The 27,642-nt window shown below is 44.1% G+C and overlaps 1 protein-coding gene across 1 annotated transcript in view; it reads right to left on the bottom strand.

Annotated features, from left to right (window-relative positions):
- Positions 1-18,715, bottom strand: part of LOC140463829 (tripartite motif-containing protein 16-like) — a 36,966-nt gene extending 18,251 nt beyond the window's left edge. The window contains exon 1 of the mRNA XM_072558205.1: positions 17,857-18,715. Coding sequence (XP_072414306.1) covers positions 17,857-18,441 — 585 coding nt within the window. The 5' untranslated portion in view covers positions 18,442-18,715. The remainder of the gene's footprint in view (positions 1-17,856) is intronic.
- Positions 18,716-27,642: the final 8,927 nt, after the last annotated feature.

The raw sequence follows: 27,642 nt of genomic DNA, 5'->3' as shown, positions 1-27,642 counted from the left end.
CTGACCAGATATTCTAATTAAGTCTAGTCCCACTTGCCAGCATTTGGCACATTTCCCTCAAAACCCTTCCTATTCATACACCCATCCAGGTGCCTTTTAAATGTTGCAATTGTACCAGCCTCCACCACTTCCTCTGGCAGCTCATTCCATACACGTAATAAAGTGCGTGATAAAGCTGCCCCTTAGGTCCCTTTTATATCTTTCCTCACTCATCCTAAACCTATGCCCTCTAGTTCTGGACTCGCCCTCCCCAGGGAAAAGACTTTCTCCATTAATCATATCCATGTTCCTCATGATTTAATAAACTTCTATTAGGTCACCCCTCAGCCTCCAATGCTCCAAGGAAGACAGCCCCAGCCTATTCAGCCTCTCCCTATAGCTCAAACCCTCCAACTCTCGCAACATCCTTGTAAGTCTTTTCTGAACCCTTTCAAGTTTCACATCATCCTCCCTATAGGAAGGAGATCAGAATTACACACAATATTCCAGGACAGCTTTTCATTCCAGTATTTTACAGATTCAAACCTTTCACAATCTACCATGGTGGGATTTGAGCCTATATCCTGAGAACATTAGCCTGGCATTCAAGAATACTCGGAGAAAGTGAGGACTGCAGATGCTGGAGATCAGAGTCAAGAGTGTCACTGGACTAGTAATCTAGAATCGAGACTGTGGTGCCTGGAAAGCACAGCAGGTCAGGCAGCATCCAAGGAGCAGGAGAGTTGACGTTTTGGGTATAGCTGATTCCTGATGAATGGCTAATGTCCAAAATGTTGATTTTCCTCCTCTTTGGATGCTGCCTGAGCTGCTGTGCTTTCCCAGCAACACCGTCTTGATTCTAGATTACTAGTGCAGTGACATTATCACTATAGATTCATCTATTTAAACACACTCCTGGCCAGCCTCTCATCTTGCGCCCTTTGTAACCTAAAACCCTGTTTCTCAGTTCTTCCTGTTAGTCAACTACCCCTGTGGATCATGATACACTGGATCATGGTTCCCCCACCATCTCCAAATTAAATTTGACACTTCCAACTTAAATCCTTTATTTTTTTGGGTTTAAATCTCTTCATAACCTCTTCCTTTCCAACCCTCTCTCTGTAACTGTCTCCCAATCTGCAATCACTTTCAAACTCTTTGGAGATTCCCGGACTCTGGTCCCATCCCCCATTTCTTCAGCCGTCCATTGGAACCATGTCTTCAGCTCTTTCCATACGATGCACTGGAGTGGCCTCCAAACCTTACAGCCTCTTTACCTTCCTCATCCTTTTTAAGAACCAAAATATGCAAACATGGATCTGAACGTGGGGTTGTGTAGCCATTCAGTCCACCCCACCATTCAATAAGACCATGGTTGGTCTGTTTGTGTTTCGCACTCCACATTCCCATCTACCCCCAGTAACCCTTCAACCCCCTTGCCTAAAGGAGTTACAAATGCCTTACAAATGCTCAATGACACAGGCTCCACTGCTCTCTGGGACGAGACTTCCCAATTTAAATTCTATTGGAGAAGACAATTCTCCTTATCACTGTCTTAAATTGGAGATTCCTGATTTCAAATCTGTTCCCCACAGATCTAGAGTCCCCGAAGAGAATAAATATCCTCCCGAGCATCAATCCTGTCCAGCTCTCTCAAAATCTTGGAGATCACAGCAGGTCCGGCAGCATTCATGAAGAGACAGAAAGCTAATGGTTCGAGTCTAGATGACTCTTCATCAGCTTTGATGTCTCTCCACGGATGCTGCCGGACCCGCTGTGATCTCCAGCATTTGTTGAATTCAGTACAGATTCCAGCAGCTGCAGTAATTTGCTCCTCTCTCAAAATCATATTTCTTTTTTGTGACATTTCCTGTCACTCTTCTAAATTTCAATGAGCGAAGGCCCAAGCTGCTCATACTTTCTCCATCAGACAAACCTTCTAACCCAGGAACCTTGTAAACCTTCTCTGAGCAGGTTCCAAAATAAACATGTTCCTCCTTACATAAGGAGAGCAAAATTGTGCACAATTCTCCAGATTTGGTATCATGAAGACCCATTACAGTTGGAACAAGACTACTTTTGTATTCCATACCTCTTACATAAAGATCAACATTCCCTTTGAATTCCTAATTATATTTGTAAAAGGTTCCTTAAACGCAGGAATGGGTATTAAGGGTGTTGGTTTTATCACTGCCTGTGGTTTTCCCATTACCTGACACGTGTCATATGTTCAGCAAAATTCAACCACATCCTTATGCAATCGAAGCCAATAAAAATGTTTTTGTATTTTGGCTTGAGTTTTCCTTACTCCCAAATGATCTCCTTCTGGTAGTTTATGTGCTATCCACAACACTCCCTTTCCATAACCCACCAGTAATACAACGTGATGAATTTCTGCCCATTTCTCATCTGCCTGAATATGTGATGGTCTCCATTTCCTCACAAAGATGTCACGTTTAAGTTAGTGACATATTGGGATACACTCAGATTCGTCTTCTGTGTTCGCTTTTTGATACAACTATTTTATCCTTCCATATTTACATTGTATTTCAGCAAACGTCTCTGAGCTAAAAATATCCACTTTGTCCTCCACCCGTTCATGATTTTTTTTCTCAACCATTTGATCAAGCATGGTCTCTGATAATAAGTTCCTTATCTTTACACCTTGATTCTTCCTTGTTTTAAGTGTGGCTTTGCGACCTTGTCACCACACAGTCAGGAAAAACCCCCGGGATATACTTCCTATACCACCTCAGTTGTTTGATTTTCCACTGGCCTGTCAACCACAGTAGGCATCACTCCCACCTGTGATCCAGCTATATCATGACTGAGGATAAACTGTATTTCTCCTAACACCACTTCGCCATTTTTCAGCGGACTCTCCAACCTCACTTTATATACTAGAGCACTGTCTTGTCAGCATGAATTCCATAGATTACTGCCTTTTCTGGCAATACCCCATCTGAATTACACATTCCTCATCTCTCACCATCACTTGCTCCCACACCTCTCTTTACCTGCTCCTCCTGGCACACACGCGTAAACCTTACCCACGCAAGTAAATTCTTCAAAGAAGTCTGGCACTTTATTACCAACCAAACCGCTGACCAGAACGTACATTCTTTTATAGCTCTTTTCCTTCACCTGTGCTTTCCTTTACCACTTTAACAAAATCCACTGACTTACCCTATTCTCCCACATCGTTCTTCACAGTGCTCCCTCTAAGCCACCAACACTGTGACTTCATGTTTCTTACTTTATTACAGTGAAAATACCTCAGGTTTTGAACTGCTCTTCCTCCTTCAGGGGTTTCCTTTTAAACTGCCTTCACTATCATCATTGAGACCTCCCTTTCCTTTACTGCCTAAGGGTTTGTCTTTTCCACAATTTCTCTCCCTTACAGAATGAAACTGAAGTCAGATGTCAAACTGTGATTTATGAACCAACTCATTATCATTGGCCATTTCTGCTGCTAATTTTGCAGTTTCAACTCTCTGCTCTTCCATTATGCGTTCTCACTAATATGGAACTCACTAATTCAGGAAATGAAGTTTTGTACTCCTCCAAAATAACAGTCCCTCCAAGAGCACCATATGTTTGATCAATTTTCCCCTTACCCTTATCCACTTATCAAAACTACTTTGTTTGTTCCTTTCAAATTCTGTGTGCATTTGACCAGACTTCTTCCTCAGATGCCTGAAACGCTGGCTGTAGGCTTCTGGCACTAGATTGTAAATACTTAAGATGGCTTCATCTTAATCATACTCCCCGGATACCTCCTCTGATTGTGACATAAACACCTCACTAGCTCTATCTACCAACTTTGTTTGAATCAACAATACCCATATGGTCAGTGGCTATTTCATTTGTTTATTCTGGATTAGTGGTGCTGGAAGAGCACAGCAGTTCAGGCAGCATCCAAATAGCTTCGAAATCGACGTTTCGGGCGGGGCTTTTGCCTGAAACGTCGATTTCGAAGCTATTTGGATGCTGCCTGAACTGCTGAGCTCTTCCAGCACCACTAATCCAGAATCTGGTTTCCAGCATCTGCAGTCATTGTTTTTACCTCGTTTATTTCACTTGTTTAGCCAATTTCTCAAATGTAATGTAAAATGCTTCTAGATCCTTCTCATTGAACCTCAGCAACACATGGACATGCTTAAACAGGTCCCCACCAGGTCTTTAGCTGTGATGGGTTAGTTCTCCATCACAGTCCTCATCACTACTCCTACCTTACACTTTTACCTTTGCCATTTTAAGTTGACTTTCGCTTTTCAGTTCCAACATCTGAACTTCTCTTTCTCCCTTTCTTCTCTCTTTATCCATTTCTTCTGCAAGAGCTATTCTTCCCTTTTTCTCCTCCGTTTCCGTTCCCTCTAATTCAAGCTGCTTCACTTGCTATTGAATTTTAGCTATTTCCAATGATTCTGATTGCGTTCCTGGCAACTGTAAATGCTGAGCTATTGCAGCAATTATCTCCCCTTTCCTCATGATGCAGATATCCTCAACTTCAGATTATCTGCCAATTCCAAACTTTGCCTAACTCACCTTCTGTAAACCCACCCCAAGTGATTTCTTCTACCCAGGAGACTTTTAGCCTCTGAAAGAGCTATTATTACACAAGGTACACCCTATTTACAACCATCCAAATACAAAAAAATGCTCTAAAAGAGAAAGCCGACACTCACCACTGACTGCCTTTGAGTCCAATAATCCTAAACTCAACTTGGAATTAGAGAGTTTGATCCCAGACCTGCCCCCAGTTGTGTTACAGACCAGACCAGGCCCCTCCCAAAATATAATAAGGAGATAGCCTAGACCTTAACTTGTTTATTCATTTAAAGGCGAGTGTCAGGTGCTGTGTTCCAGATGTAATTCGATTCCACTATTTGGCTGCAATCAAAACATACTATATTCTTAAAACACAATCAAATACAAAAAAAAACAATTGGAATAATTTAACTCTATTGAAATACTTAACAAGATAATGTATTATCTAACTATTAATCATCAACTGTTCCAATGTAGACAGGATTCCATAAACACACCACTGGCAAGGCAATTTAACCAAACAGTTAAAGTTCTCATGCGCTGCCTCTCTCCAGACCAGCAGAATGAAATACTGAAAGAAACAGTCTGCCTCGTTTTATTTCAAAGAGGGAGCATCTCATCTAAGACTCCTGCAGTTAGGAATTCAAGCTGTTCGCTCAGCAGCAGAAAGCTTCTCACTAACTGGAAACAAAATTAAAAATCTTCTCAGGTCTGCTTGAGCCCTGATCCTACCCACACAGGCTTCTTTTGTCTAACCACCCAAGAATACCTCCAAACTGTTTACTAATGGCCTGTCGAAAGCAGATTTCCTGGCAAGAGAAACAGCACAGAACACATCTCTCTTAAAGGCACAGTGATATCACAATGTTAACATTTGTGCTTCATGCACAAGGACAACAAATCCCTCTGTACTACAGCATTGTGCAGTCTCTATGTTTAAATAATAATTTGCGATTCTATTCTTCCCACTAAAGTGCATTTTCCTATCTTACATTGCACCTTGTCCACTCACTTACCTACCTATATCCTTTTGTGTTCCTACTGAGCTTTGCATCATCTGAAAATCTGAATACAATATAGTTGGTCCTTTCATCCAAGTTGATAATATGGATCATACATGTTTATATGGATCATACATGTTTATATGGATCATACATGTTCAAAGCCCTGTCCCTGAATGTTGTGACATTCTATTAGTTAGAGTTTGAGAATCTGAAATGATCCACTTAACATACTCTGTTTCCTGTTAGTTTGCATTTCCTCTATTCATAGTAACATTATTATTTGATACTTATCAAAAAATTATTTCTAACAATTTATCCCTTCATGGAATGTGGACATTGTAATATTTTTCTTTTCTTCAACATGAACATATACAAGAATTGGTGAAATAATGATATTGATTCTTTACTTGAAAGTCAGTCTAGGTGTTTAATTTTAAGACTTATAAAACTTCTCAATTTTAGTTTTTGTTTGCGAATCCATAAAAGCGAGTAAGGTGGGGGCATTTTTTTCTTATGCTTATACTATGATCTGTCTCTTGATTGATGTTTAATATTAAGGATTGGTATTACATCTTTCCAGAGTAGTATTTTTGAGCTGTAAGATTGTGCCAATACAGCATTTTTGAGCAAAGTGTGTTGTGTTTGTTTTAAGATAATTTCTGGGTCTGTAGATTGTTAAAGGGACAAAAATTGCTTTTAGTATGGTGATGTGCACTTCCTGTCAGAAGTGGGAGATCAGGCAGAATTGGAAAGACCCTGGAGACCATGTCTGCATGTTTGGTTGTGCATCCTATGGGACTGCATGGATTGGTTGGAGTGGGAATTACAGGCAGTCAGGGGTTTACAGGAACTATGGGGTGTGATTGATGGCAATTTCAAGAAGGTGGAGACACCTCGTATACAGTTGAGTAGATGGTTGACAACTTGGATTGACTATCCCTGTCTTACACAGGTATGTCATTTTGGAAACTGTAGGAGGGTGGAATGGCCTCTCAGGGGAGTACAGCACTGACAGCCAGGTTTCTGGTACCGTGACTGGCTCTACTGTTATGAGAGATTAGATTAGATTAGATTACTTACAGTGGAAACAGGCCCTTTGGCCCAACATGTCCACACCGACCTTCTGAAGAGCACCCACCCAGACCCATTCCCCTACATTTACCCCTTCACCTAACACTACAGCCAATTTAACATGGCCAATTCACCTAACCTGCACATTTTTGGACTGTGGTAGGAAACCGAAGCACCTGGAGGAAACCCACGCAGACATGGAGAGAATGTGCAAACCCCACACAGACAGTTGCCCGAGGTGGGAATGGAACCCGGGGTCTCTGGTGCTGTGAGGCCGCAGTGCTAACCACTGTGCCACCGTGCACAGGTTCCAACCGACCGATTGTAATAAGGGACATTCTAGTCTGAGGCATGAACAGACAGTTCTGCAGCCATTTCTTCAGGGTGCTGTGCTGCCTCCCTGGTGTCAGGGTCAAGAACGTCTCGGAGAGGGTATAGGATACTCTGAAATAGTAGAGGGACTAGCAGGAGGTCATTGTGCATGTTGTTTCAAACAACATAGGTGGGGAAAGGGATGAGATTCTGCAGGCAGAATAAAGGAATTTAGGCAGGAAGTTAAATGGTGGGTCTTCTGGGTAGTCATATCTGGATTACGTCAGGTGCCATGTGCTGAGCTGAATAGGAATAACAGGATAGAGCAGATAAATAAGTGGTTGAGGATCTGGTGCAAGGGGCTAGGATTAACATTTTTGGACCATTTACATCTCTCCTGGGGTAAAGGTGACCTTTTTACGAAGGATAGGTTTCACCTGAATTGGAAAGTGACCAATATCCTTGTGGGGAAATTTGCTAGTGCCATTCGGGAGGATTTAAACCAGTAGTATGGGGGGGGTGGAGTCCCAAACCAATAGTGAGAAAAGAGATAAGTCTGAGGCTGGTAAAGTAGATAAAGGGGAACAAGTCAAATAGTCAAGGCAAGCAAGAGCTAGGAAGGGAACGAGGTAAGACTGATCAATTAAGTTTATTTACTTCAATGCAAGAGGCCTGACAGGTAAAGCTGATGAACCTGGGCCATGGTTGGGAAGATGGGACTGAGATGTCATAGCAATTACCAAGACATGGCTCAGGGACGGACAGAACTGGCAGCTTAATATTTCAGGTTTTAGATGCTATAGGAAAGATAGAAAGGGGGACAAGAAAGGAGGGGGAGTGGTGTTATTGGATCGAGGTCAGTGAGGTGGATCTTATAGAATATGAGCTCTCTGATTGGCTTTGTTAACCTGGTCTGATCAGGGAGCCCCGGCTGACAGATATAAACAGGAGGGTCAGGGGTTCTGTTTACTCTGAGACCTGGCTCAGTGTCAAGGGTTCTCCATGGGTAAATAAAGGTTATAGGATACCGGCCTCTATGAAGTTATTTAAGTGGTGACAAGGAAAAAACACACTCCTGAAGAAATCCACTTGAGTTGGGGTAAGCATTTCTGGCATCATGCTGTTATTTGGAAAGTCTGACTCATCCAACCTTGCTGCTGAGGACTGGGCCCAGTATATGGAAAGGATGTGATATTTTGTCCAGGCAAACGACATTTGAGGCAGGTGAAAAATGACCAAGTAATTCTGCCAACAGTTGTGAACCTGCAGCTTTTTCACTTATCAGGAGGCTAACATTTTCTGGGGTACCAGATACTAGAATCTTTCAAGAGTTGATGGATTTAGTTAAGGAATATTATGACTCCAAGTCTCCTGTAATTCTGAGATACTGTTGGTTTTACAGTACTTGGCAATTCAAGAACCAGGGAATCCGTATTGGGATTTCTGATTAGGTTAAGATGACTGGCAGAGGCCTATGACTTTGTTTTAATTCTTAATGAGATGCTGAGAGACTGTTAGGCATATTGTATTAATGATAGAACCATGTAAAAGCGTCTTCTAGCTAAAACCCAACAGGACTTCAAACAGGCCCTACAACTCGCGTTATAATTGGAAAATGTGACAATTGGAGCATATGAGTTGCAGGATATTCCGATTGAAGCAGACACCCTCGCCAGTCTGAATGAGCTTGGGTGAAGACAATTGCACGGCCTCACTCAGGACATATTGTGCATAAAAGGACTCTTGGTCAGCCCATAGCAAAATCCCACAACAAAGTCAAGCCTCGGCCAAACAGTTAACATTATTTTCAGGATCCGGGCCAGTAAGATGTTGTGGTTGCTGCTGGTATGCAGGCTTAAGACAGCAAAAGAGTATCACAAGACCTGAATGGAATAAGAGAACTCAGGCCAGTCTCCAGGAGAGTGCACACACTGGAAAGTCCACCTAATCTGGTTTGGAATAGTTCAATTGCTGAGCAAAATCCAGATTAGAACTGATCAAAATAAATGTCTGGTTAGATGGTCACCAAATTCTAATGGAGGTTGATACTGGCACAGCTGTATCAATGATTATGGAGCTAGTCTTTAACAAGACTTGCTCTGGACTCCAACCCTTAAGATTGAGCAAGATCTCAGCTAGACTGAGAACCCATACTGGGGAACCTTTAGAGGTTAAGGATACAACTTTGGTTCCGGTCTATTATGAGAAGGAGCTGGTTCAGTTACCACTGATTGTAATAAAGGGCTTGGGTCAAAGCCTAATGGGGCGAAAGTGTTTGAGAAAGATTCACCCTGATTGACTCAACATTTTTCAATTAGAAAATGGCCGCCTGAGTGAAGTCCTAATTAAATACCTGGAAGCTTTTCAGGAAGGTCTAGTGACTATCGAAGAGCCAAGACCACCTTGCAGGTTGATGAGGAAGCAATTCCATGATTCTGCAGGACCTGCCAATGCCCTTTGCATTATGGGCAAATGTAGAGGCAGAGGTCAGAAGGGTCGAATGTGAAGGAATCATCAGAGCAGTGCAGTTTGTGGAATGGGCAGCACCGGGCATACGATCGTGAACCCCAGCAGGTCGGTTTGCCTTTGTGGGGATTTTAAACAAACAAACATCGCTTGGACAGATACTCAATCCCTCACACAGAGGACTTATACACAAAGCTGGCAGGGTGGCCGTCCATCACAAAACTGGGCATGAGCCATGTGTACTGGCAACTGCAGTTAGATGAGCATTCCCAATATGATCATGGCTGATCATCCTTATACCCATGAGGGTTTGCACCAATATACGAGATTGCCATGTGGGGTATTGTCAACCTGTGCAACTTTTCAGCGGACGATTGGGAACATTTTACAAGATCTACCCAGGTCGCCATTTATGTAAATAATGTGCTAATAACTGGGAAGACCAATAAGGAGCACTTAGACAATTTGGACATGGCCCTTAGACATTTCTCCCAGGCGGTTGTATTCCTTAGAAGGGAAAAGTGTGTATTCCAGGCACCCCAAGTGACCTACTTGGGCTACAGAGTTAACAAGACCAGGTTACAACCATTGAAAGATAAAGTGAGGGTGATCAAAAGTGTCCTAGCCTCCATGTCTGTACTGAAGCTTACGTCTTTCCTTGGGCTGGTGAATTATTACAGAAAGTTCATCCATAACCTGGCCTCCATGCTAGCACCTTTGCAACAACTCTGACAAAAATGGTCAGCTTTGAAAATGGTTGTGTAGGCAAGCCATAGCTATCAGGGAAGTGAAGAAACAGCTATCATCCTCTCAGGTGTTGGCAAATTATGTTCCCAGGCAAGATATGGTATCGACATGTAATTCCTCCCCATATGGCAATTGGCTCATAGGTGACCTAATGGAGAGGAACGCTCAATATTATATACATCCAGGACCTTGGTTAATGCAGAGCATAAATACACCCAGATAGAGAAGGAAGGTTTGGTGGTCATATTTGGAGCTAGGAAGTTCCACCAGTGTCTTTATGGACATAAATTTGTAATAATAATGGATTACAAGCCTCTACTTAAAGATGACAAGGCAGTGCTGCCCATAGCTTCAGGCCAAATTCAATGGTGGGCTCTAATACTAAGTGCATATAATTACAAGTTGGAACACTGTCTGGGAGGCCAAGTAGCAAATGTGGATGCATTGAGCTGTCTCCCACGGGCAGATACACCGCTGGTGGTACTGCCACTGGAAGAGTCCATAATGGTTTTAAATTTTCTGGACACACTTCCAGAAAATATCAGACAATGGAAGCAGAAACATCTGGTCTTGGTGATGGAGGAAACCAAAGGGCCGTCACAACCAGAACTGAAACCCTTGTGGACCCGGAGAGACCAGATCACCATAGAGGATGGCATATTATTATGGAGAGCAAGAGTGATTGTCCCGAGCAAAGGGACAAAGGGACTGTCTCCACCAGTGTCATCCAGGGATTTCAAAGTCAAGATATTGGTGACAGGCTATGTCTGGTGGCCAGGATTGGATGCAGACATAGCCGCATCGGTGGGGCTGTGCTCAGAGTGCCAGTAAGGTCGAAAAGTACCACCAGCAGCTCCCCCACATTCGTAGGTTTGGTCAAGTAAACCCTGGACTCGGTTACACATCAACTGTGCAGGTCCCTTCATTGGCTCACTGTTCTTAATCATTGTGGGACACCCAATGCGGAGAGTTCATTTGTCAAACAAGGGGATGACAATAGAAAAGCAGCACCAATCTTTTGCAATATATGGTGTTATGAAGTTGAAGGCATGTACTATACCTTTAAGAGAGAGTGAAAGCTGATTTGCACTGAGAGCTTGCAGATACCTGTCATGTGACTGACTAGCAGTTTCAGAATGTACTGGAGAACTGAAAATATGTAACATTTGGCTGTAAACTCAGTTGTTCTGAATACTATTCAAATCTAACCAATCAGTTTAAATTATGCCCCAGGATACTAAAACCCAATCAACTTTGAATTTATTATTTTTGACAATATCTAATCAATGAGACGATCTGATGTTTGGGGTATAAAGCAGCCAGCATTTTGAGATGACAGCTGCTGTAGGGTTTTGAGAATTAAATTAATGTAATTTTAATAGGGGTGTGCATTGTTAGAGAGTTGGAGGCAGATAACAAACATTTAAGAGAAAAAAGGATTAGAATTGTTAATAGTTGCTGTTTAATGTCCACTTTTATAATTAAAGAATGAATTTTTTTCTTTAAATAATGAAAGTTGGGAGCTCTCTTCTATTTTAACAGATTACGAGGCGAGGTGAGCTTTTCTGGGCACTTGGTTTAATTAGCTGAGGGGTTCATCTCCGTGTCATAACAATGGACTCCTGGAAATGTTGGCAACAGAAAACAGGCCATTGTTTACCAGCAGAAAACTTGAGTGTATCCTAAAGTCGAATGACATTTATCACGTAAGGACAGCTCCATACTATACATCATCCAATGGTCTGGCAGAAAGAGCAATCCATAGAATATGAGTTCCCTGATTGGGGCTGTTACTCTAATCCAGTCAGGAAGCCCTGACTGACTGATAAAAACAGGGGTGTTAGACATCCTGTTCACTCTGAACGCTGGCCCTGAGGGAGCTGCATTGCTGTCAAGGTCGGTTTTAGTTCACAGCTCGGCGCAACTGAAGGGCCTGTTCTGCGCTGTATTGTTCTATCTTCTAAGGAGCCTCCACGTGGAAATAAAGGATGATTGGTGATGGAACACTGGCCTCTGCAGAGGTATTTCAGGGAGTAGTGTTTTTTGGTTGGGCCTGAAGAAGGGTTACACCCAAAATGTTGACTTCACCACCTCCTGATGTTGTCTGGTTGGCTGTGTTCTTCCAGCCTCCCGCCTGTCTACTGGTGAGAGTGTTATGGTTGTACTTAGGGAGGATATTCCTCAGAGATCATCCACTGAGGTTATGTGGGTGGAATTTAAAAATAAGAAAGGGATGATCACCATATTGGTATTGTACTACATGCACCCTAATAGTCAGCATGAAGTTGAGAAGCAAATTTTTAGATTAGATTAGATTACTTACAGTGTGGAAACAGGCCCTTCGGCCCAACAAGTCCACACCGCCCCGCCGAAGCACAATCCACCCATTCCCCTACATTTACCCCTTTACCTAACACTAAGGGCAATTTAGCATAGCCAATTCACCTGGCCTGCACATCTTTGGACTGTGGGAGGAAACCGGAGCACCCGGAGGAAACCCACGCAGACACGGGGAGAATGTGCAAACTCCACACAGTCAGTCGCCTGAGTCGGGAATTGAACCCAGGTCTCTGGCGCTATGAGGCAGCAGTGCTAACCACTGTGCCACCGTGCCGCCCTCATTATCCAACAGAAACAATGCCTAGTAAATTATTGTTTTCTTAATACATTCTAGCCCGAGGCTAGAATCGAACCTGGGACCCTGGTGCTGTGAGGCAGCAGTGCTTACCACTGAGCCACCATGCCACCCCCGAGAGATCTCAGATATCTGTAAGAATAATAGGGTTGTATTGGTAGGGATTTTAACTTTCCAAACATAGACTGGGACTGCCATAGTTTTAAAGGCTTGGATGGAGAAGAATTTGTTAAGTTTGTACAAGAAAACTTCCTTATTCATTCAATATGTGGATGTACCTACTAGAGAAGGTGCAAAACTTGACCCACTCTTGGGAAAATAAGGGAGGGCAGGTGATTGAAGTGTCAGTGGGGCCACCAATCATAATTCTATTAGTTTTCAAATAGTAATGGGAAAGGATAGAACTGATCAAAAAGTTAAAGTTCTATATTGGAGGAAGGGGCTAATTTTGACGGTATTAGGCAAGAACCTTCAAAACTTGATTGGGGAAGGCCATTCGCAGGTAAAGGGATGGTTGGGAAGTGGGAGGCCTTTAAGGATGAGATAACGAGAGTTCAGTGACAGTATGTTTCTGTTCATGTGAAGAGCAAGCTGATAGGTGTAGGGAATGCTGGATGACTGGAGAAATTGAGGCTCTGCTCAAGATGAAGAAGGAAGCATATTTCAAGTATAGACAGCTGGAATTGAATGAAACCCTAAAAGAGTATAAGGGCAGTAGGAATATAACTAAGAGGGAAATCAGGAGGGCAAAAAGGGGACATGAGATAGCTTTGGCAAATAGGGTTAAGGAGAATCCAAAACTACGTTAAGGAGAAAAGAGTTACTAGGAAGAGAATACGGCTCCTTAAAGATCAAACTGGCCAATCATGTGTGGACCCAAATAAAATGAGAGAAATACTAAATGAATATTTTGTGTCAGTATTTACTGTGGAGAAGGACATGGAAGCTAGAGAACTTGGGGAAATAAATAGTGGTGTTTTGAAAAGAGTTCATATTACAGAAGGAGGTACTGACATCTTAAAATGCCTAAAGGTAGATAAACCCATGAGACCTGATCAGATGTTTTCGAGCTCTTTATGGGAAGCTAGGGATGAGATTGCTGGGCCCCTTGCTGAGATATTTGTAACATCAATAGTCACAGGTGAGAAGACTAGAGGTTGGCTAATGTTTAAGAAAGGCCATTAGGGAAAGCCCGGAAATTATAAACCATTGAGCCTGACATCAGTGATGGGCAAGTTGTTGGAGGGGATTCTGAGGGAGAAGATTTACATGTATTTGGGAAGATAAGTTCTGATTAGGGATAGTCAACATGGCTTTGTGCGTGGGAAATCATATCTCGCTAACTTGACTGAGTATTTTGAAGAGGTGACAAAGACGATTGATGAAGAGTGAGTAGTAGACATTGTTTACTGAACAAGAGTACTGAACAAGACTCCGCATGGTAGACTGGCTAGTAAGCCTACATCACATGGGATCCGGGAGAGCTAGTAAATTGGATACAAAATTGTCTTGAAGGTAGGAGGTAGACGGTAGTGGTGGAGGGTTGCCTTTCAGACTGGAGGCCTATGACCAGTAGTGTGTCACAAGATTATTACTGGGTCCACTGCTTTTTGTTATTTATATAAATAATTCTGATGTGAACATAGAACATAGAACAGTACAGCACAGAACAGGCCTTCAGCCCACAATGTTGTGCCAACCATTGATCCTCATGTATGCACCCCTCAAATTTCTGTGACCATAGGAGATCTAGTTAGTTGCAATTGACACCATAATTGGAGGTGTAGTGGACACTGAAGAAGATTATCGCAGAGTACAACAGGATCTTGATCTGATGGGCCAATGGGCTGAGGAGGGGCAGATGGAGGTTAATTTAGATAAATGAGACATGTTGCATTTTGGAAAGGCAAACCAGGGCAGGACTTATTCAGTTAATGGTAGGGTTCTAGGGAGTGTTGTTGAATAAAGAGACCTGAGGGTGAAGGCACATATTTCCTTGAAAATGGAGTTGCAGGTAGACAGGGTGGTGAAGAATGTGTTTGCATGCTTGCCTTCATTTGTCATAACATTGAGTGTAGGAGTTGGGACATCATTTGCGGCTGTACAAGGCATTAGTGAGGCCATTTTGGAATACTGCATGCAATTTTGGTCACCCTTCTAATAGGAAGGATGCTGAGAAACTTGAAAAGGGTCAGAAAAGATTTACAAGGTTGTTGCCAGGGTTGGAGGGTTTGAGTTATAGGGATAGGCTGAATAGGCTGGGTTTTTTCTCCCTGGAACCTTATAGAGTTTGTAAAATCATGAGGGGCCTGGATAATGTGAATAGCCAAGGTCTTTTTCCCAGGGTGGTGAGTCCAAAACTAGAGGGCATAGGTTTAAGGTGCGGGGGAAAGATTTACAAGGACCTGATGGGTAATTGGTGTGTGTACGGAAGGAGCCAGCAGAGGAAGTGGTGGAGGCTGGTACATTTACAACATTTAAAAGGCATCTGGATGGGTATATGAATAGGAAGGGTTTAGAGGGATATGGGCCAAATACTGGCAAATTGGGCAGCACAGTGGCTCAGTGGTTAGCCCTGCTGCCTCACAGTGCCAGCGACCTGGGTTTATTTCCAGCCTTGAGTGACTGTCTGCATGGAGTTTGCACATTCGCCCTGTGTCTGTGTGGGTTTCCTCTGGGTTTCTTCCCACAATCCAAAGATGTGCAGGTTAACTGGACTGGCTATGCTAAATTGCCCAGAGTGTGCTGGCTAGGTGGATTAGCCACGGGAAATGCAGGGATGGGGTGGGGGTGGGTCTGGGTGTGATGTTGCTTGGAGGGTCAGTGTGGACTCAATGGGCCAAATGACCTGCCCCATACTGTATGAAGTCTGAATGGGACCAGGTCAGATTGAGATGTCTGGTCAGCATGGATGCGGTGGATCCCAGGGTCTGTTTCTGCGCTATATGATGTATCTCCAGCCTCTGCTGCATTTTGCTTTTACATCTCAATAATGAATCTCTTTGACAGTCATGTTAAGAGGATGTTATGTGTAATGCTGTGCATGACAATCCCTTTACTTATTTCTGAGGTTATTGGCTGACAGGGGCCTGATAGTTCATGGTCCTCTAAACTGAGTGTTCTAAAACAAGCCATTTCTCATTCATGTGCTGTCCCAGAAATCTGACTAAATGCTGATTCGTACGATGACATGGCCAAAACTCTGCAACTGTTACAGTAAGCAGACTGAAGGGCAAATGCCTTGTTAATTATCAACATGAGCCATGTTAACAGCATATAAAGAGTAAAGATTGTTCTACTTAAATGTTAGGCTGACCTTTGTCATGTATGAATCTGATCCTTTATCTATTTCAGACTAGCTGACAAACTCCCAGAGTAATGTACTTTCCTGATTTCTCAGCTGATTCAAGGATAACTTAAGATGTGGTGTCATTGCAACTAGATGTTCTGTTATTCTGTAATAAACCAACTGTCTCCTTGATTAGGTTCTATCCTGCAATCACTCCCAGCTATCTGGTATCCTATATATAAACTCATTGAACCCCTCAATTACATATAGTTTGTAACCCACTCTTGGACATCTATTAGTCTCTATATAATCTCACTGTACCCTTGATTAGATGCTAATCTATAACTCGGCACGGTGGGCGGCACAGTGGCAGGTGGGCAGCACGGTGGCACAGTGGTTAGCACTGCTGCCTCACAGCGCCAGAGACCCGGGTTCAATTCCAGACTCAGGCGACTAACTGTGTGGAGTTTGCACATTCTCCCCGTGTCTGCGTGGGTTTCCTCCAGGTGGTCTGCTTTCCTCCCACAGTCCAAAGATGTGCAGGTCACATGAATTGGCCATGCTAAATTGCCCGTGGTGTTAGGTAAAAAGGGGTACATGTAGGGGTATGGGTGGGTTGCGCTTCGGCGGGGCGGTGTGGACTTGTTGGGCCAAAGGGCCTGTTTCCACACTAATCTAAGCTAATCTAATCTAAAACTCATCCCTGGGTGTGTGTTATTCTATAAAAGCTGTACATTCTATACATCCTTTATTAGATTCCAGTCAAAAAGTGTGGTGCTGGGAAAGCACAGCTGGTCAGGCAGCATCCAAGGACATTCCTGATGAAGGGCTTATGCCCGAAACGTTGACTCTCCTGCTCCTCAGATGCTGCCTGGCCAGCTGTGCTTTTCCAGCACCACACTCTTCGACTCTGATCTCCAGCATCTGCAGTCCTCACTTTCTCCCTTTATCAGATTCCAGTCCGTTACTCACTATCGGGTATCTCTTATTGTATATATAAACCATCCAAATCGCTTGATCACTTTCCAGTCTGTAATCGCTCCTTGATGTCTATTATTCTATATATAAGCCCCTGTGGCCCCTGAATAGATTTCAGCCTGAGTATTCATTACTGGCACATGTGCCTGGTGAGGCTGAAAAAGCTGTGGTACCGAATGACAAAGATGAAGCCAGAGTTTTGGGAGCTGTGGAGGCTGGAAATCCAGGCTTGAGTCTGTTGAGGAATTGTTTGAAAACATATAGATTGAAATGGGATGCCAATCAGGAAAAACATGGGAACAAAGAGCCTTTCTACAAGGGGAAAAAAAATCACATATGCTTAAAATTTGGAATCCAAACCGCGGGGGCTAGAAATACACAGGCAGTCAGTCAGCAAATGATAAAAAGCAGGCAAAAGGAAACTCAGCTGGGGATACTTTGGGTATAATTCGCCCAGCTTGCTCCTAATGACAAACAGATTTGTGTCAGATTCCTTTCTCAGTGGAGTTTAACTCCTTCACATGCAACAGTAGCACATTAAAAGTATTCAAAAAGAATGGTTTCAACTCAGCAAACAAACGTTACCCTGGTTTCTTTCTTTCAAGTCAGTACCTGTCACGCTGCATGTTTACACTCAATAACATTTTTCTTAGCAAATATGATTGAATTGAATTATTGTCAAACCAAGGCACAGTGAAAAGCTTTGTCTTGCTAGCAGTGCAGACAGACCACGGAGTCAAGTAGCATAGATAAGTAAATAATAGGTAAACAAAGCAGCAAAAACAGAAACACAGGTACAGGCGGATGTTAAGAGTTTGTTGTACCTTCAGTTCGCCCACTTGCTCTTCCACAGACACGGTCTCATGTTGCCTGTGTTCATTGATGGCGCATAAGCAGCAGACACATTTCTGATCAGTCCTGCAGAAAACCTCCAGGGGTTTCCGATGGCTGGGACACTTCCTCCTCTCGATGTCCCTGACCGGATCGATGAGTCGGTGGTCACTGAACACTGGGTTGTTGCTGTGGGGCTGCAGGTGGACCTCACAGTACGAAGCCATGCAGACCACGCATGACTTAACGGCTTCGAGCTTCTCATCGGTGCAGAAATCACACAGGACACCCTGGGAAGTGACTGCCTCCCTGGAGGCACAGGCTGGGTCGGCGTGGGAGAAGTCCTCCACAATCTCACACAGGATGGTGTTCTTGGAGAGGGAGGGCCTGGAGCTGAATGTTTCTCGGCACTGAGGGCACCTGAAGGTCTCGGACCCTCCTTCCTGGTGCCAGCATCTCCCGATGCACTCCATGCAGAAGTTGTGCCCACAGGGAATGGTCGCGGGGGACTTCAGGAGATCCAGACAGATGGCACAGGCTAACTTGGCTTCAGAGATGGAGACTTTCGACACCGCCATTCCTCAGGGAACGAGAGAGAGAGAGAGAGCCCAACCCTCACCAAGTCAGGACAAGCAGCGAACTGAAAGGGAAGCTTGGAACCAGTCCTGAAAGTTAATGATTCACGAATTTACATCTCAGAGTTGAATAACTCGAGATATTTCTCCACAACTATATAGCTCCTCTTTTATTTATCTGCCTTAAAACCTTACTTCAGAGAAAAAAAATAAAATTCTCATTTCAGCATAACTGGGAGCTCCACCCATACTTAACTTCCAGTTTCACAAGCCAGCTACCAACATTCCTGCAGGTTTTTATTGGAATGACATCTGTGTCTGTCTGTTAGCTGTACAGTAAAGGCTTAAAGGGGCACTGATTTCATCTCCTTCTGTTTCCTAAGCTTTAACGATCTGCCAGCCCTACAGGATTCCACGACCTTCGAGAAAGATACCGTAATTTTATGACAGAAACCCTCTATTATAGATGAATTAAAAGATTTAATTCAAAGTTAGGGCAAAGTTAGTAACAAAGCACTGGCAGACTGAGAATGTGATCCTGGTTTTAAAGAAGCATTTATAGTGTGCTTTTCACAAACACTGGCTGTGTCAAAGTGCTTTAAGCTAATGAAAGATTTCTGAAGTATAGTCAGTCATTGCTGTAATACGGAAAATGATGCAGTTAATTTGTGGATAACAAGTTCCCACAAACAGCAATATGGTGCCAATATTTGTGATTTATTTATTATTGTCTCATATACCTAAGTACAATGAAAACTTCTGTTTGTAAGTAATACAGGCAGATCATAGCAAACAAGGACACACATACCGATTACAGGGTGTATAGACATAGCATACAAGGTTAGGGCTACACTGAAGATATACAAAAACAAGGTCATCATTAGATTTGAAATTAGAGAGGTCCATTCAGCAATCAAGTAACAACAGGTAAAAGCTAGTCTTGAACCTGTTGGTGCATGTGTTAAAGCTTCTGTACGTTCTACCTGACAGAGGAGGTGGGAGGGGTCTTTCATAATGTTAGGAGATAGTGAGGACTGCAGATGCTGGAGATCAGAGTCGAGAATGGGGTGCTGGAAAAGCACAGCAGGTCAGGCAGCATCTGAGGAGCAGGAAAATCCATGATGAAGGGCTTTTGCCTGAAACGTCGATTCCCCTGCTCCTCAGGTGCTGCCTGACCTGCTGTGCTTTTCCAGCACCAAACTCTTGTCTTTGATAATGTTGACTGCCTTTCCGTGGCAACAAGAAGTGTAGATGGAGTCACAGAGTCCGAGAGATGGACAGCACAGAAACAGACCCTTCATTCCAACTCGGCTATGCCAACCAGGTATCCTAAATTAACCTAGTCCCATTTGCCAGCATTTGGCCCATATCCCTCCAAATCCTTCAACATATTGTCTAGCTATCATCATTGTTAACAGCTAACCCAAGAATGCAACTTTAAAAAAAAGGGTTTTGTGAGTTATACATGAAAGAAGTGAAACTATCACTGTATTCTAATAGATGAAAGGCTTAACAGACAATCAATTTTTCAATGTATAATTTCAGTTACATCACACTGCAAATTTTTGCTATAAATTCTGTGTTACGATCGAGCCCTCCACAATCACCTGATGAAGGAGCGTCGCTCCGAAAGCTAGTGTACTTCCAATTAAACCTGTTGGACTATAACCTGGAGTTGTGTGATTTTTAACTATGTCCCTTCATGATTTTATAATCTTCTGTAAGGTCACCCCTCAGCCTCTGACGCTCCAGTGAAAACAGCCCCAGCCTATTCAGCCTCTCCCTACAGCTCAAATCCTCCAACCCTGGCAACATCCTTGTGAATCTTTTCTGAACCCTGTTAAGTTTCACAACACCTTTCCTATAGGAAGGAGACCAGAATTGCACACAATATTCCACAAGTCCAAGGATGGCAGGTTAGCTTCCATGATGGTCTTGGGCTGTGTACTCAACAATAAGATCATCAAAGGAAGGGCCTGAGGAAGGGTCACAGGACCTGAAATGTTAACTTTGATTTGTCTTCACAGATGCTGCCAGACCTGATGAGCTTTTCCAGAAACTTCCATTTTTGTTTTTCATAAGATCATGGGATTTTTCGATGCTGATTGAGGGTGAATATTTTTGGGGACATTTACAGTAACTGCTTTGCTCTTTGCCTTAGGATCCTTTTCCCAAGTTAGGTCCTGAGTTCAGCTGAAAAGCAGCACATTCAACAGTGCCATGTCCCATACAGAGGGAGCTAGAACAAGTTCAGAGCATTATAAACAGATTGGTTTAATCTTGAATGATAATGGGATTAATAACAGGGTGTTTACCAAAATATGTGATAAATTTATCAAAAGGAAATTTTGGCCATTCTCAGTTTATACAACAATGCAATGCTATTCCAGACAAATTCACGAAAAAGAAAATTAACTACTAGCAGCTCCTATAGTTACTGAGATATTTACACAAGTTCTGATAATAGATTAGTTTAGATTCCCTACAGTGCAGAAATAGGCCCTTTGGCCCAACAAGTCCACACCGACCCTCCGAAGAGTAACCCACCCGGACCCATTCCCCAACTCATGCACCTATCACTATGGGCAATTTAGCCAGCACCTAACCTCTCTACAGTCCACTCGCAGCAATTTAGCATGGCCTGCACATCTTCGGACTGTGGGAGGAAACCGGAGCACCCAAAGGAAACCCTCGCAGACACGGGGAGAATGTGCAAACTCCACACAGACAGTCGCCCGAGGCTGGAACCAAACCCAGGTCCCTGGTGCTGCGAGGCAGCAGTGCTAACCACTGGGCTACCATGCCACTCCCCTGCGGCAGTTATGCTGATGGTAATGTGGATAACCCTGCAATGATTTAACCTTTTTCTTATTCACATTGATCCTAATGATTGAACAAAGGAAGATGATGTTGTTGTCATTAATGTGAGGGAGCCGGAGTCAAACTCATATTGCAAAAGTGCAAATTGTGCATCAGGAAAAGTAAAGAAAGGAAAATGATAGGTGAAAGGGGAGGAAGAGAAGCCATTCGTTCATTCAATCCAACACTGAGTAAAAATTGGAAGGATAGAAACACTGCTTTTATTTCAGATCTCCACAACCCGCAGAGTTTTGCTTTCATCGAAACTGGGACGGTGCAAACTTTCATTGGACGCAGTACCTTGCTTGGCCACCAGGGAAGCTGACAGAAACATTTTCCCGTGGTTTTAAAACCATATCCTCATCTTCACTTTTCACTCTAAATTCATTAGTGATTAGTCAGAGTGGCACGTAGCTCAGTGGTTATTGCTGCCTCACAGCGCCAGGGACCTGAGTTCGATTTCACTCTTGGGCAACTGTTGGTGTGGAATTTGCCCACTCTCCCCCTATCTGTATGGGTTTCCTCTGGGTGCTCTGGTTTCCTCTCATCATCCAAAGGTGTTCAGGTTAGATGGATTGGCCATGCCAAATTGCCCACAGCGTCCAGGGATGTGCAGGTTAGATGGGTTAGCATGGGTTGGAAATGCAGGGATATAGTGATAGATTAGAGTGGTGGGTCCACGTGGGATGGTTTTTGGAGGATTGGTATGGAAACGATGGGCTGAAAAGCCTGCTTTGAGCCCTTACCTTGTATGTTCTGTCTAAACACCCTGTGATCTGTATGTATGTCCTTGTTTGCTATGACCTGTCTATACTGCTCGCAAAACAAAACTTTTCACTGGACTGAGGTACATGAGACAACAACAAATAAATCAAATAAACATTGGTGTCATGCTGCTGTTTGTAGGAACTTGCTATACACAAATTAACTGCATCATTTTCTGTATTGTAGCAGTGACTGACTATACTTCAAACATCTTTCACGAGCTATGACTGGGCAGCTGGCTTGTGCAATACTGAGTCATGTCAACAGAATTGAGCCCATGGCTGAGGTTACTATGAAGGCCTCTCCTTCTCAACCTTGCCCCTTGCCCAGGACGTGGTGACCCTTAGGTTAAACCACCACCAATTGTTTCTCTGTAATGGCAGAGTATGCCGATCATCTGGTAGGACCATGGTAACTTGAGCTTACATCCCTCCCTTCATTGCTTTAATGTTCCATTTTTCAGGATTTTTTCAGGATTATTTCAGTCACACATACTTTCCATTTGAGGTCTATCTGAGCTAAGCATAGGATTGTACAGTCACATGTGGGTTATAATCCACTCGCCTTGATCAGTAAGCGTGGACAGAAGGTTTACCGTTAACACAGAGTTCAGAGACCACTACTCTGTGACCACTCAGGTTTCCAATCTGGCAGCCAGTTCACACTGCCTTTGGGGTCCAACGTTAAAATTCTGCCCATTCTCTTTGATGCCCTGTTCCCCAGCTACTGATTTATCCCTCTCCCCACTGTTTTGAGACTAAACCAGATTGTTCAGAACCTCGGTGCCATATTTGAATTCCAGGACGAGTTTCCAACCAAATATTCCTACCATCACTTCCTGTGCACTACCCTAACATTTCCTGACTTTGTCCATTTCAGATCATTTACTGCTGAAACCCTCATTCACACCTTTGATACCTTTAGATCTATCCATTCCAAGCACAGCTGAATCGTGTCCTATAATATTAGAATTCATCCAAACCCTGGGGTGACCTCACACATCAACTCACCAATCAAGCACTGTGCTCATTGCTACTCTGGCTCCCAATTAAGTAACACCTTCATTGTAAAATTCCCTTCTTTGTTTTCAATCCCCTCCATTACCTCACCTATCCTTACCTCAGTAATCCATTCCAACCCTTTTACCCTCAAAAGTCTCTAGCTACCTGAGCATTGTTGATGTTAATCCCACTACCATTATTGGCCAAGCTTTCAGTTGACTGGGCCCTAAACTTGTGGATTCCCTTCCCCCGCCTCTATAAAATGCTTCTTAAAATCTTTTCCTTTTGGCCAAGAGTTGTAGTCCCCAATACATATATCTCATTGTGGCGTGGTGTTAAAAACCTTTCCATTATAATATGCCTTCTTTACCTCCTCCAAAGCCACAGGGGGCGCCCTCACTGCCCATGCAGTCCCTGTGAGCTCACTGCCAATGTTTCAGTAACATCATAATGGCCCTAACTAATACGAAGTGAGTTTCCTGATGGTTCAGTAGTCAACTACATCTCACAGTGTCATATTGTCAAGCAGATTTGAAACCGGAACATAGAAGAGACTTGTATCTGGTCACAAGCTGCCTTGGGTTCTTGTCACTGTCCCAAGCAGGGCAGTATATAAGGGATAGGTGCAAGTGGGGCAGGGGTCAATAGTGAAACTGGACTCTAGAGTAGGGCTGAACATTAGAGTGGAGTGGCTCCAGAATAGGCAATTTGGCAGATAGCTGGACAGATAGCGCAGTGGAGATTAGAGTGGACAGAGAGAGTATGCACGGAGGTTTGCTGCAAGCCTCATGTGGTACATATGCCTTTACTTCCAGATGCACACCTTAACATCAGTGGCAGAGACTTCTCATCCCAGCATGGTGACAGGAGGTACAGCTTTCTAACACTCCTGTGAAGTGACTGGGGATGGTTGATTCTGCTGAAGGTGCTTTTCCAACATGAATTGCTGTTCCTGTAATTCCCTGGCCTGCATTCTCACTGTGAAGCATCTGTCTGATGCATTCTGTTATTAACTACTTGTTCGCTGCTCTGAAATAGGATCTGGGACCTCAGCTTGGAAAAGGCAGAAGTGAACCGAGTGGTAGCAGTCCAAGGGTTTCAGATATCGCCACAAAACAGCTGACCATCCTCCTGTCATCGGCATCGCTTGGGTCAAGCAGTGACAGAGAGTCAATACTGAACTGTGGCCTGAGTACATGCCTCAGGCAGGAAAGGGCACTGCTATCACGAAAACTGTTGCTGATTTAAGATTGCTCACACTTAGCAAAATTGGACTCTACCCTTATGAGATACACCAAAGCAGCACATTCAGTGTAGGCATGGTACAGAATTCATGAGAGAGAGGGAGAACGCATAGGTACACAAGTGTTTTATACTCATCAAAGGCTCAGTGCTAGCACTCTCTCGCTCTCAGTCAGATTGCTGTCATACCAGTACAGGGTTTGATAAAGGGCTTTTGCCCGAAACATCGATTTCTCTACTCCTTGAATGCTGCCTGACCTGCTGTGCTTTTTCAGCACCACTCTAATCTTGACTCTAATCTCCAGCATCTGCAGGACCCACTTTCACCTTAAAGGAGCTTTGGTGCCATCTTTCAGAAGGGATATTAAACCAAATCCACATCTGCCATCTCATAAGGACAATAAAAGATCCCATGGCAGTATTCAGACAGCAGGGGAGTTCTCCCTGGTCTCTCAGTCAATATTTATCTCTCAAGCATCACAAAAACATTACGTTTTGGCTTGCAGTGGATCTTTATATGCACCAATTGGCTGTTGTATCCCCTATAATTGTGACTACAAGTCAGAAAGTATACTTCATTGGCTGTGAAGTACTTCCAGATGTCAGTGGTTGTGAAGAGCAAATAAGAATTACAAGCATTTCTTTCACTACCTGCAGTGTAACACAGCAACTACTCCTTGTGACTGGAACTTAACGCCATGCCTTAAACACGTAAACCTCTCAGCAATCTTTCAGTCACCAGAAGAGACTTTGAACAGATGATACTGGATACGAATCATTAGGTTTATTAGTGTGTGAACACAGAGAGCAGGAGTTATGGATACACATCATTTGCTTCATTTGATTGCAAGGAAAAAATAACAAGACCCTCCTCATTTTTTCTGTCATTTGGATTCTTCGCAACCTTTAACGACGAGAACTTGCTTACACTGACTTCCTACTCTGGCTACAAACCTGTATCCTCACAGTGTCCTGAAAATGTCATCCCTCTGCTGGGGCTTTTTTTCACTGGAGTGTAGGCAGTTGAAGTATGACTTTATCGAGGTTTGTAAAATAATGAGGTGTACAGATAATGTGAATGACAAGTCTCTTTTCCCTAGGGTGGGGGATTTCAAGATTAGGAGGCATACTTTTAAAGGGAGAAGCGAAAGATTTAAATAAAAGATACTAGATTACATTTCCTACAGTGGGGAAACAGGCCCTTTGGCCCAGCAAGTCCACACCGACCCTCCGAAGAGCAACCCACCCAGACCCATTTCCTTCTGACTAATGCACCTGACACTATGCATGGCCAATTCACCTGACCTGCAGATCTTTGGACTGTGGTAGGAAACCCATGCAGACACAGAGAGAAAGCACAAACTCCACACAGTCACCCAAGGTGGGAATTGAACCCAGGTCTGTGGTGCTGTGAGGCAACAGTGCTAGCCACTGTACCACCCCATATGAGGGGCAACCTTTTTTACACCGACAGTGGTTCGAGTGGGGAGTGAACTTCCAGAGGAAGTGGTGGATGTGGGTACAGTTACAAAGTTTAAAAGACATTTGGATAAGTTCATGAATAGGAAAGGTTTGGAGGGATATGGGCCAAGCACAGGCAGGTGGGACTAGTTTAATTTGGGATTATGGTTGGCATCGACTGGTTAGACCAAAGGGTCTGCTTCTGTGCTGTATGATTCTATGCCTCTATTATGAGTTGACATATCAACCAGACTGATTGCCTCCCAGTGAGTATCCAATCCAAGGGTCATATAAAGTAGATCCTTCAGTACTGCAACTGAAGCAAATGCGGATGACTGAGACAAGGTGGTGACTTAGTCAGCTTTATGCATAGCCATGGAAATCTGGACAGTTTACTTCTCAAATCTTTCCAGTTGCAAGTTTGCATTTTACAGCACATTCCTGTCAATTTTCTTTTTGTGGAAGATCACAAACCAAGTTTTGGCATGGCTAAAAGAAAATCGTGCTGAAAATGTGTTGCTGGAAAAGCGCAGCAGGTCAGGCAGCATCCAAGGAACATGAGAATCGACATTTTGGGCATAAGCCCTTCTTCAGGAATGAGGAAAGTGTGTCCAGCAGGCTAAGATAAAAGGTAGGGAGGAGGGACTTGGGGGAGGGGCGTTGGAAATGCGATAGTGGAAGGAGGTCAAGGTGAGGGTGATAGGCCGGAGTGGGGTGGGGGCGGAGAGGTCAGGAAAAAGATTGCAGGTTAGGAAGGCGGTGCTGAGTTTGAGGGATTTGACTGAGACAAGGTGGGGGCAGGGGAAATGAGGAAACTGGAGAAATCTGAGTTCATCCCTTGTGGTTGGAGGGTTCCTAGGCGGAAGATGAGTTGCTCTTCCTCCAACCGTCGTGTTGCTATGGTCTGGCGATGGAAGAGTCCAAGGACCTGCATGTCCTTGGTGGAGTGGGAGGGGGAGTTGAAGTGTTGAGCCACGGGGTGGTTGGGTTGGTTGGTCCGGGTGTCCCAGAGGTGTTCTCTGAAACATTCCGCAAGTAGGCGGCCTGTCTCCCCATTATAGAGGAGGCCACAACGGGTGCTGCGGATGCAGTAAATGATGTGTGTGAAGGTGCAGGTGAATTTGTGGCGGATATGGAAGTATCCCCTGGGGCCTTGGAGGGAGGTAAGGGGGGGAGGTGTGGGCGCAAGTTCCGCATTTCTTGCGGTTGCAGGGGAAGGTCCCGGGAGTGGAGGTTGGGTTGGTAGGGAGTGTGGACCTGACGAGGGAGTGGTCTTTTCGGAACGCTGATAGGGGAGGGAAGGGAAATATATCCCTGGTGGTGGGGTCTGTTGGAGGTGGCGGAAATGACGGCGAATGATACGCTGTACATGGAGGTTGGTGGGGTGGTAGGTGAGGACCAGTGGGGTTCTGTCCTGGTGGCGGTTGGAGGGGCGGGGCTCAAGGGCGGAGGAGTGGGAAGTGGAAGAGATGCAGTGTAGGGCATCGTCAACCACGTCTGGGGGGAAATTGCGGTCTTTGAAGAAGGAGGCCATCTGGGTTGTACGGTTTTGGAACTGGTCCTCCTGGGAGCAGATGCGGCGGAGACGAAGGAATTGGGAATATGGGATGGCGTTTTTACAGGGGGCAGGGTGGGAGGAGGTGTAGTCTAGGTAGCTGTGGGAATCGGTCGGTTTATAGTAAATGTCCATGTTGATTTGGTCGCCCGAGATAGAAATGGAAAGGTCTAGGAAGGGGAGGGAGGAGTCTGAGACGGTCCAGGTGAATTTGAGGTTGAGGTGGAAGGTGTTGGTAAAGTGGATGAACTGTTCAACCTCCTCGTGGGAGCACGAGACAGCGCCAATACAGTCATTGATGTTTCCCCTCCCCCCACCTTG

Source organism: Chiloscyllium punctatum, chromosome 39 (genome assembly GCF_047496795.1).
Source record: "Chiloscyllium punctatum isolate Juve2018m chromosome 39, sChiPun1.3, whole genome shotgun sequence".
Lineage (NCBI taxonomy): Eukaryota > Metazoa > Chordata > Chondrichthyes > Orectolobiformes > Hemiscylliidae > Chiloscyllium > Chiloscyllium punctatum.
Note: the sequence above shows the minus strand (reverse complement) of the source record. Positions and strands in the feature narration are given on the sequence as shown.